This window comes from Camponotus floridanus, unplaced genomic scaffold, assembly GCF_003227725.1.
Source record: "Camponotus floridanus strain SB8 unplaced genomic scaffold, Cflo_v7.5 scaffold132, whole genome shotgun sequence".
NCBI classification, from domain to species: domain Eukaryota; kingdom Metazoa; phylum Arthropoda; class Insecta; order Hymenoptera; family Formicidae; genus Camponotus; species Camponotus floridanus.
Genome location: NW_020229251.1, coordinates 491263 through 503881, shown reverse-complemented (window position 1 = coordinate 503881; position 12619 = coordinate 491263). Strand labels below are relative to the sequence as shown.

Here is a 12619-nt window from a genome sequence, read left to right as displayed (position 1 = left end):
ATAAAACTCACATACACATGTAATCGTTTGCACTGTTAGTAACAAGATTCAAAATTAGTATGATCGCTCTCCTCATCAGTCTCATCTTCTGTTCTCTCCACTTCACTTAAAGATTCTCTTATTGTGAAAGATGATTTTATTATCTCTTGAGAATTCTGAAATTCACAACAGAAAGTTTGATGTTCAGACTCATCCTCTGTTGCGCTACCATTTTCTGCATTCAACTGCTTATTATCATTTAGCTTTTTTTTCTGAGGATCTTGTTTGCTTTCCAAAACTATTCGCTTTCTTTTCTTAATAACAAATTTCTTTTTACCATCGTTTGTTTCCGCTCGTTCTTTCTTTTTGCTTGCTTTCTCGCATTTTATTGCTTCTTGTTCTTCAATGGGTAGAGCTTTGAACCTTTTTTGCTGGCGACAATAAGATGTATATTTTTGTATTTGTCGCTTTACGATGTCATGGGTGATCACACATTTTTCTTCTTCAACCTATTTCATGCTACGCAGAATGTCTGCAAAATAAAACAATTAAAAGAATTAAATTTTAAAGGAAAGAAAGCATGTCAAAAAAAAATAAGTAATATTTGTAATGGCTTCAAGCTGGTCAGGAGAGACTCGCTTCCCATTTTTACAGTTCTCAGTACAATACACATTATGGACCTCATTTTCCCAAATTAAATTGCATAGTTTTATCAACTCGTGTTGTAAATCGGAATACATTCTCTTCTATTTTTTTAACGTGCTTCTCACTTATAAATTGTTCATGACCAACATATATCTACAGAAAGCAGAAAAAGCAAAAAAGTAGAGACAATGAAAATATAAATAAAGCTTTGATAATAAACCTAAATATGCTTTTATTTCACCTTACCTTTCCTTTGCGTACATTAAATTCCTCATCTTCTGGATCTACTGCATTTCTTTGCTTATAAATATCATATTTGTCATTGACACTAGATTTGTTTTTTTGTGACAATTCATCTACATAAAATATCTATTGTATATTATCTACTGTATATTATGTGGACAAATTGTATAATAAATTGAAAAGTTTTTTGCAAACAGAAAATGTATTATTTTTTAATGCTACCAAAAAGTAATGTTGCATAGTATGAGAAAGTTTTATAATTTATAATTTAACTAAAATGTCTGATGTTATATAAAATATAAAATTACAACATATTATTGATGTAAAATGTTAAAAATGTTAAAAAAGTAGTTAAATTAAATTTTTCAACAAATACATTTTTAAAGAAATTTTATACCTATAATTACTATCAGTATTTTATTTCCCAATTCCTTCGCCAGCTCTTTGATTAGCTTCTCGTTACTTTGTAACATAGTTGACTTGAATTCTAGTAGTTGCGTCAGTTGATTCTGAAGCTCTACAATCAGAATTCGTTATTTATCAAATGTTTTAGAATAACAGAATATTCCAAAAAGTAAATTTCCATACCTACAACCATTGTGAGTATTTTGTCCTCTATTTCCTTTATCAGTTGTTTTATTAGCTTATCATTATTTTCTATTGTAGGCTTATTGGATTCTAATAATTGCTTGAGTTGATCCTGAAGTTCTTCCATTTTCAAGTTTTTTGTTACTAATTCCTCCCTCGCAGTTTTAAGGTCTTTCGTAAGTTGGGCAAGTTTATGCTGCAATGTAAAAATCTGTAGTTGTTTGTCGATAATCTGTTCTACAAATTGTGCTACATTTTTCTCTAATCTAAATAAATAGTTTGCCTAAAAATAGCGTTTTATTGTAGCAATTATTGATAGAAAACACATCTTTAGTAGAAGCAGAAATAATATTTAAATTTTGATCGAGATAAGATAATTTCAGATATATAATAATGCTATGAATTTTTTATTTAATTCTGTAAAATTAGAGAATATGTATTTCACAGTTAGGATGCATTCACAATTAGGATCTATACTGTTGTATATATTACATACGATTATTGATAAAGATGAAGCAGCATTCATTGTAATTGACTCAGTTTCTTAGAATTGGTGTTTATTGAGCTTACAGAGACTTCTGACATGCGATTCTTAACATACAATTAAGTGTTTATTAAGTATTATATTATTATATCTAATTAAGTTTAAGTATATTATATAATTATATTAAATTAAGTTTAATATATTATATGATATTATATTAAGTTTAATATCATATTATATAATAAATGTGCGACAAATACTTACTTTATTCTGAACATCACTATTGGAAGAATAGTCTGAGTTTGTTGAATGTGGATGGCTTTCAGATGAATTACTTGCCATGAATGTAGTCACAATATTAGTATTAACACGAGCTGCAGCTAAAGCTTTTGCAACTTTAGAGGAAGCCTGTACATTAAAGAAGAAAATATTTAGCTTTGATTATAACAATTCACTATAAAATGACACTGAAAATGATATTGAAAATGACACGAAAATTTACCACAATCTTCTTCACATTTTCAGTCTCCTTTTTACGAATATATTCTGACAAAGAGTGTTCAGATGGTGTCAGTGTCTTGCGTCTTTTAGGGTTGAGAATTCGTACATTGTCTACATGACCTTGATTCATAGCACAATCGATGTCATCTTCAAAATCTGAAAAACAAAATCATTAGATTAATGAGCTTTTGCTACTAAACAAATACTGTCTTGAGAAGCAGTTACACTTGCATAACTTTAAAACTTTTTCAGATTTGTTGAAAATTTGACTTACCTGACATGTAAAGAATGTAATACCTCACCATTAACTTCCCTCTAGTATTGTAATCTTCGATACGTCCATATTCTGTCTTTTCGGCAAAATCCTTTGGATGAGATGGATGGAAAGGCCAGTATTCTAATTTATCGTTAATATTATATAAATCGGTCGACCAAATTTTCTTCCATTTCATCGTTTTTAAATTCTTTGCTAATACAAAAAAATGACTTCCTCCCGACATCGTGCTTAAATAAAAACATAACATATTATATCATGTAAATTCGTCGAAACAATAAAGAATACGTGATATGATATAATAACTGAGTATTTCATGCACAAAATCGTATACGCGGCAATAGCCACATGACACATGTTACAGAGAGATCGATCACAAAATCGAGAAATAAGTACCGATGACGACTGGCTTACAATTGAAACCGTAAAAGTAAGCGAACACACGAATTTCAGAGAGACGTCTATATCGTTTCGATGTCGGACAATGTTGGAATAATAATCGCCGACTCCCCAGTGTCCGTTGATGCTTCGTTAATTCCAGCCGGCTATTTATTATGGTTGTGTTATAGCTCTGGCAAACCAGCGCGATAACGTGATGCGCGATATCCAATGAACGTACAGCTTTTCGCGAAAAGCCAATCAGATGCGCAGAAGCAAGATCGCGCTTCTGCGCTAGTCAGCTTGTCAGTTGTATTACATAGCTTACTCTAGCCACACAGTGATTTTTGCTTTGCTAGTTTTAGGTTAAGTGGTGCAATATTAATCAAAACTGGTATTAATAATCAAAATATTTACAAAACAATTGAAAAATTCTAATCGAAAGAAATGTAACTAAAATATATTTTTTATTTTTAGTATAACAATTACATTTTTATTCTTACAAACTGTGCAAATGAAAGTTATTCTTCTTGTGAATCTTTCAATTGATAACAAAGGCGTAATTTATGCTATCTTAATGCAACAGCAGGATTACATTTTTCAATGCGGCAATGGACAGTACATTCAGTTTATTCGTGCTTAAAGACTCCACATGAAGTCCCCGATTGATTTTATTCAATCGAATTAATCAAATACAATTTCATATTGTAAGTATAAATATTAGAAATCAGAAATCTATTGTTGTGCCCGGCGCGGCACAGGGTGTGGGGTAGCCGGGAGAGGAAAAGAATCGCTCCAATTATATAACAACAGAAATTTATTATACAGAATATACTTGTTTATTCCTTATCTTTAGTCGGTTTTTTCAAGCCTTAATGTCGTCCTTTCCTGGATCGTTCGTGGTTAGTAATTATGTCGGGAGCTTCGTAGCACGGTTTGGCGGCTAGCCCTCGGATTCGCACTATGTCTTATTAACGGTTGTTCTCGTTGCACAATTTAATGGTTAGTCTTCGCGCACTACTTTGACTATAGATTCACTGTTTATGACTGTCCGCCGCGGATCCGCGGTGGACGGCTTTTATTCCCTCAATTTTGGGGATTTTTGGAGGGGATCGCCCGGCGACATGACCATGTATGGTCATGGAGGTTTTTCCGGGTCGTCCAAAGTCCAAGTGCTAACGAAGGAAGTTCAAAGTTGAATTCCTTCATTAGCGTTTTCGCGCTTCCGGGTGAACGTTCTTACGCATGGATCGCTGAGGCAGCGATTCTATCAGGCTGCCGCATTTCCCAACAATATTTCATGCTGACACTTATTTTAATTATATATAGGTACTAATATTTAAATAGGTTATAGTCTGCGAGACTATAACACTATTTTGAAATATATTTTTAATATAAGATTTTAAATATTTATAATTTATTCATTTTGTTATTTTTGTTAATTTAAAATGTAATTATATTTAAGGATATTTCAGACAGTACACTTATTATTTTAATAACTCACCTAAAATTTTTAAAAATTATCACCTAGAACCGAGGAGCTTTTGTTCTCCAGGACATATTACGCAATTTATTCATGCACGTTCGTTCCTTATCATTCAATTTTCACTTAAGAGCACTCAGCAATCTTTCCGCACATTTATTAAGTTAGCTCTGGCAATTTTTAGTCGGCAGCAAAATACTAGTGCTCGTGCATCAATTTATTTTTATGAACGGTTTTGGTAAGAATAATTCTCAAATAGCTGTCAAGTGTCATTGTGTGTCAAGTGTCTAAAGTATAACAAACAAACAATGCAAAGCAATACTCATGTGAGTTTATTTTAAATAAGCTATATTAGATTAATCATTTTTTAAATTTCAGATAGATAACCATGAGCAGCGATAACGAATTAATTAGTCGAGCAACGTTTTTCAGACGTTACAAGAAAAGACGTTTGCAAGATATTCAACATTACAAAGGAAATAAAGTATCAGATAAATCTCTTATTCAAGATTTCAAAGCAAACGAAGTACACGATGAATCTTTTACTCAAGATTCCGAGATAAATGAAGTACTCGATGAATCTTTTATTCAAGATTCTGAGGTAGATGAAGTACTCAATGAATCTTTTACTCAAAATTCAAAGATAAATAAAGTATTCGATGAATCTTTTATTCAAGATTCAGAGGTAGACGAAGTATTCAATGAACCTGAAGTCAACATTAATGAAATGAGTATATTTATCACAGCAATATTATTATAAAGAATTATATTTTTGAAATTTTTAGTTTTTTTCCATCTTGTTTTCTGAAAAATTATAGTTATTGAGTTTTATTATCCTTATAGCACTAGTTATAATTTGTTTTGCACGTTCCAGATAAACGCATTAATATTGTAACATATAAATTACATCAATTTTTGCAATTTTTTTGTACTATATCAAAGTATTTGTATATCATGGCTTACAACTGCATTTGACAATTTGATATAATGTAAAAGATAAAATATATTAATGTATTTATCCAAATTAATGACATTAACAATAACATATATACAAAAATAAATATATTTACATATGTATATATGTATATAAATAATATTTTTATATAAAATTATAATATATTTTTTATTAATAATGATAATGCGAGAATATCTAAATATCCATTTCAATTTGTCAATGTTTGGTGAAACTTCATATATTAAGGCATATTAATATATTTTTGTACATCAACTTTATGTCTGTTTTCTTTTCAGTGCGATGATGCGAGTGTTGAATGCAATGAACATGAAACAGACAATGGTCAAGAGAACAACTATGCTGATAATATATCCAACTTTTTAAGTCTTGATCACTCAAGATTGGATACTTCTCTACAATTGTCTAATGATGTCCGAGTAAGGGATATACTTGTATTTACTCTGGCTTTGAGTGTTCGTCACAGCTGGACCTATGAAAATATTGTTCACCATCTTCAGTCACAAAATGCTCTTGTCGATATAAAATGTTTACCAAAATCAAAAAAAGAGTTATGGAAAACTATACGTAAAGATTCAACAATGATACGATATCATGCATACTGTAACAAATGCTTGAATTACTTGGGACTCAGAGAACAATTAAATTATCAAGTTGTTTGTGGAAACAGAAGAACAAAAAACTATGTTAAATATTTCATTATCTTAGATTTAAAGAAACAATTTCAGCAGTTCCTTGCTATTCCAGGAATTTCTGATAAACTAAAGTATCGTCAATCAAGGAAAAAGCATAATCCTAATTCTTTGCAAGATATTTTTGATGGACAAGAATACAATAAACTGTTACAAAATGATATTGTGCGATCGGAGTACGACTACACATATGTCTTTAATCTTGACGGTGTAAAAATTACTAAAGGTGCAAAATTGGAGGCTTTACCTATATATATATAAGAACTTATAAAATAAACTTAATATATATGAACTTCCACCAAATCTTCGACAAAAGTATCTTTTTCTTGCTGGTGTCTGGGTGGATACAATAAACCCAATCATGAATGTATTTCTCCAACCTTTTGTGGAAGAAGCCAACTATCTCAGTTCAATAGGAGTAAAGTGGAAAGCAGATAATGTTCATACTGTCCGCAGCAGATTTATTCCTACTTGTCACTGTGTTGACTCAAAAGAAAGATGGAAATTGTTAAACATGACTCAATATAATGGTTATTTTGGTTGTACATTTTGTGATATTTTAGGAGTTTCTATTAATAGCGGAATCCGATATCCTATATTGCCTAATCCTGAGATGAATGTCCCACAATTGCGAACTAATGAGAGCATTTTGCAAAATATGATAGCTGCTTATCACATCGGTACACCTGTGAAAGGAGTCAAAGGTCCAGCAGCACTGATGAATTTACATCATTATGGCTTGCTTTCTGGATCAGCTGTTGATGATCTGCATGCAATACATGAAGATAATGCACAGCATCATACAGAATTACTTTTGAAGCCTGGTATTGGAGCTCTTTCAGCTGAAGAAAAAATAAGAATTATTAATGCAAGAATGAGGACTATCAAAACACCTACTGGCATAGCAAGGAAACCCCAAGATATTAAACGCAGAGCTCAATGGAAGGGATCAGAATGGCGAAATTGGCTTTTTTATTATAATATACCATGTCTTACTGGCTTAATCTCTCATAAATACATAAACCACTTAGCTATGCTCTCGTTTGGAACTTTTCTCTTATCTCAAGATGAAATTACTCGACATGAAATTAATGTTGCTGAAAATTGTCTGCTTAAATATGTAACATTATTTGAAGAATATTTTGGTATCCAACATATGTATTACAATGTGCATCTTCTTCTTCATTTCACTACTTGTGTTCGCAACTGGGGCCCTCTATGGGTGTATTTCACTTTCAATTTTGAGTCATGGAATAACAAGTGTATTAGAATGCATGTTACATCACCTCAAAATGCTACTGAGCAAATTATTCATCGCCACCTAATTCAATGGTTAGTGCATCATGCTTTATACAGTAATATTGACTTATCCGGTGCGGCAAAATCACAATTAGAAACTCTCTTAACTAGTACAAGAAAACAAGTGACATATCAGGTTGGCGATATCTATTTTTTAGGGAAACAGATTACCAGAGAACTTTCAGTAGAGGAAAATATTGTGTTAAATCGGATGGGTATTCATTGCGAATTTTTGTCAGTATATCATAAAATATTATATAGGGTGAAGTAAAAAATTCTGAGCGTTTTTTCGCTTTATTTTGACGATGAAATGAACATAGTTAGGATTATCCGATTTAGATCAAATATGCGCCGTTTTGTTCGATAACTTTTGTCCATTTTGAAGGCAATTTCATAATTCCGCGATTAAAGAAGTCCTCGTCCCTATTCGTAAAAAACTTGACCAGCTCATTTTCACAAGCCTCTCTTGAGGCCAGTTTTGTACCATCAAGAAAATTTTGCAAATGCTTGAAAAGGTGATAATCGCTTGGTGCCAAGTCTGGACTACACGGCGGGTGCAATAGAACCTCCCATCCAAGCTCTCGGAGCTTCTGGCGCGTCGTTAATGATGTGTGTGGCCTGGCGTTGTCTTGATGGAACACAACACTCTTCCTATTGGCCAATTCTGGCCGCTTCTGGTCGATCGCCTGCTTCAATCTGGTCATTTGTTCACAATAGAGGTCCGAATTAAGTGTTTGGCCCGATGGGAGCAGCTCATAGTGGATGATTCCTTTCCAATCCCACCAAACACACAGCAAAATCTTCTTGGCCGTTAATCCGGGCTTGGCGATCGTTTGGGCCGGCTCACCGCGATTAGACCATGATCTTTTTCGGCTGTTGTTCTCGTATGTGACCCATTTTTCATCACCAGTTACCATCCGCTCCAAAAATGGGTCGATTTCGTTACGTTTCAGCAAAGAATCGCAGGCATCAATTCGGTCCAAAAGGTTCTTTTGCGTCAATTCGTGTGGCACCCATACATCGAGCTTCTTCTTGAGACCAGCCTTATGCAAATGGTTCCAAACGGTTTTTTGGCTAATCTTCAGTTCCTGGGCAATGGAATAAGTGCTCACATGCCGGTCCGACTCGACGATTTCCATGATTTGATTTTATCGACATTTTCGACGATTGGCCTACCAGAGCGTGCCTCATCTTCGACGTCCATATTACCAGAACGGAATCGTTGGAACCACCGCTTTGCTGTTGCATTTGATACTGTATTGGGTCCATAAACAGCTCAAATTTTTTTGGCCGCCTGCTCCGCCTTTTCACCTTGGTCGTAGTGGTACTGAAGAATGTATCGAATTTTCTCTTTTTTTACCTCCATTTTGGAACGCTGTAACACACAACTGGCTTGACCAAACACAAAACTGTCACAGAACCTTTTTGAAGCGTAATGTCACCTTTCAATCGCCGTATCGTATGACCCGATGCGATGTATACATCGTGAGATATGGTTCATTAAAGACATCTAGCGGAAAACGCTCAGAACTTTTTACTTCACCTAATATAATAGTGTACCTTATACTTCTATAGAATTCACAAATCCTAATAGTCTTTCTAATGATAGTATAATTTATACTTGGGAGGAAACATTTTGCTCTATTTTACGATTTGTGAACTTCAGTCACGAGAACAGCGAGATCTGTGGAGCATTTGTGCTAGAACATGAAGTAGAACAATCAATACAAATAGCAAGGCATATTGTAAACTTAAAGCCGGGTGATAAACTGCATTTTTTATTAATTGAGAACATTCGATGTCCGGCTGTATCTCTTACAGTACAAAATAAAATATATCTAGCGCCAATAGCAAATCATTGTCAAATTGATTAAGCTTATAATAAAATAATTTGAATTATAAAAAATATTTCTATTTTTGTCTTTTAATTATTTGTTTATATAATAATATAAATATAATATAACTATAATAATATAAAATTATAAAATATTTAAGAATTTTAATGCTTTCTTTATTCCTTAAACTTTCAAAATTTCTCGTTGGTGTGTGTAAAAATGCATGTATGTGTGTAAAAATGCGTATGTACATACATGTGAACCACAGCGAACTGCATTCATTAATGCAATAGCTTGGACAAGTCCTGAATAAAATCTAGACATCTTTCTTAAGGTGTTCGACGATATAAACCAGTTTTGAATAGAATGTAGACGCTAGTTTTCTAAACAAGTTTTAGATAAAATCTAGACAGATTTCTGCTAAAAAATGATGGACAATCTGAACTAGTTTTGTGCAGGGTGTAGACAGTAATTTTCTTAACAAGTCTTGGACAAAATTTACGAATGGACGAATTTTATCCAGTGTTAAATAACCTGGACTGAATTTGGCCATAATCTAGACACATTTGTTCTTCAACAAAATCTAGACGGACAAAATCTAGACTGCCTATTCAAGAGCTGGACGTTTATGCTGGACGTTTATGTTGGTTCTGAACTATATTTGGACGTCTATATGTCAAAAATCTGTCTAGTTATGTATATTCAATCAAGAATTTGTTCGGAATACATCTAGTATTTGTCAAGTATGTCGAAACCTTCTCTAGTTGGCCCGCCAGGGTTATGCCGTGACTACTTTACAAGCGAATGCGTTATACAGCGTTATGCTATCATTGCCTAGCAATATTATTGATTTGAATTTTCTTGATTTTATTGTAAAGTGGACTACATCCCACGTCCCACAGGGCACAAAGATGTTTAAAAGACGACTAAAACTGGACATATTTTCGTCAAAGACGTCTTTTAGTTACAGACAATAGTCGACAAAAAGTCGACTAAAAGTCGGCTCATGACCCGAATTTAGTCACTAATCTGTCAAGCCAAAAGATGACTAGAACACGACTAAAAGACGACCAAATCTGTACATTTTCGGTCGTCTTTAAGACATCTTTTTATTTGATTTAAAGACTTATTTAAGACATCTTTTCGTCGTCTTTTAGTATTTTGTGCCCTGTGGGATAGTACATACCACATTTTGAAAATATATCATATCGGTTTCCACTCTTTCCAGTTACAGTACATTTGTTCTAAAATAGCCGAAAAACTTTTTTTTTTAAGTTAAGATGAGTAGTCGTAAATCTAAGCAGAAATCGGATATTCGTGATTTTTTTCAAAACTCTGCTAAAAAATTGCGAATAGAAACACAGCACCCAAACGATGATATACCTGGTCACAGTAGTAGTATTACAAGCACTGAAAATAAGAGAAATAAAAATAATGAAGCTGTTGATTCATCTTTACTATCAACTTCATTATCACAGCAACTTATGATTCTTAACAAACTTATCGGTTCTTATGTTTATGGTGGACCAAATGCAGAAATTATTGACGATGTCAAAAAAGAAAACGTATTTCGAAACACATGGGTCCCATCTCTTACTTACATTTTTCCTGTTCAGCAAAGTCAGTCTTTTACAAGACATTTTCAACAAAAGTGGTTGAATGATTACCCATGGTTGGCCTATTCAGATATCCATAAAGGATTATTTTGTAAAACTTGCGTTTTATTTTTGACTAATTTAGAAAGAGGAAAAGGTTCTCATCAGCAGGTTAATCAATTTGTACGATCTCCATTCACAAATTGGAAAAAAGCTACCGAGAGTTTTGCCAATCACGCCAAACTCAATTACCACAAAGATGCGTGTACTTCAGCCGTAAATTTTTTATCGGTGTTCGATTCAAAAACTCTGGACGTATGTTTGCAGATTAATACGAAAACAAAGAAAGAAGCCGATGAAAATAGAAAAAAGTTGCGAACGATTATTCAGACACTTAAATTTTGCGGTCGACAAGAATTAGCTCTTAAAGGGCATATTGACAGTGGTCGTTTGACTTTAGAAGAACCAACACACAACGATGGCAATTTTCGTGCTCTATTAAGATTTCGCGTTCAAAGTGGTGATGAGGTGCTGAAGGAGCATTTGTTAAATTCGGCTCACAATGCTATGTATACCAGCCCAGACATACAGAATGAATTTATACAGCTGATTGGCGCGGAAATTATTTCACAAATCGTTAAACGAGCAATAAAGTCGCGGTTCTTTACCGTTCTCCGCAGATGAAACTACGGACCATGGTGGAAGTATACATGGTGTGCTCGGTTTGGTTAAACCACGCCCCTTTTCTTGCCGAAGTGTCGCTAAAAACGTAGTGCTGCCAACCATGAAAAATGAAATGTTTAACGTCGGCAAGTTGTCTCGACTGCGTTAACGGTATCTTTGTCTCATGTCCCGTGATTGCATCATCTTTCTCTTTCGGGATATTACCGCAGCAGAATAACGTGTCTAACGGATCGAGCGAAATTTTGAGGACAAGAGTGTCGAGATACTGCTACTGCCGAGTTATTGAATTCGCGTTTATTAAAAATGGTACGCTGCGTAGTGAAATGCTGCAAAAACACTAGAGAGATATGTGCAACGGAACAAGTAAGTTTCTTCCAATTGCCCGAAAATCCTATAATGCGTGAGGGATGGATTCAAAGAATTGGAGAGATTCATCTGCCTACAAATATTAAAAATGGTAATCCTACAAGTCTTATTAAATAATATTAAAAGATAATAATTTGTAAAACCGAGAGATAATTTTATAGGTTAGGGCAAGAAATATAAATGAATCATGTTTTTCTTTTTTTGAACTGAAACTTTGAGAATAGGAGTTATTAAGATTTATCTATATTCAGTGATACACAGTCGAAGAATAGTTTGTTGAATCGAATTGCACTTAGCTTACTTTACACAGAATCATGTTTGATCCAATGGATTTATTATCTCGGTTTTTATGTCATATTTTGTTATTCAAAGATTGTACTTACAGCAGAATGTGATGCAATTCTTAGTTTTGAAGAATTAAAGAAATATATTATATTGTAAATGTAAATATACTTCAAAATGTAAATATCAATGTGACAATATTCTGTACATATGTCAAATTATTTCATGTATTGCATTTTTGTTTTGCATGACAATATTTACCTTACTGCACTGTATAAAACATATCTTTCTTATCCCCATTTTGAACATTTATAATGT

The 12619-nt window shown here is 33.3% G+C and overlaps 1 protein-coding gene across 1 annotated transcript; it reads left to right on the top strand.

Annotated features, from left to right (window-relative positions):
* The first annotated feature begins 10654 nt into the window (after window positions 1-10654).
* LOC112637115 lies at window positions 10655-11653 on the top strand. Its single transcript, XM_025406110.1, has one exon. It carries the CDS (start codon window positions 10655-10657, stop codon window positions 11651-11653), a length of 999 nt encoding a protein of 332 aa, XP_025261895.1.
* Window positions 11654-12619: the final 966 nt, after the last annotated feature.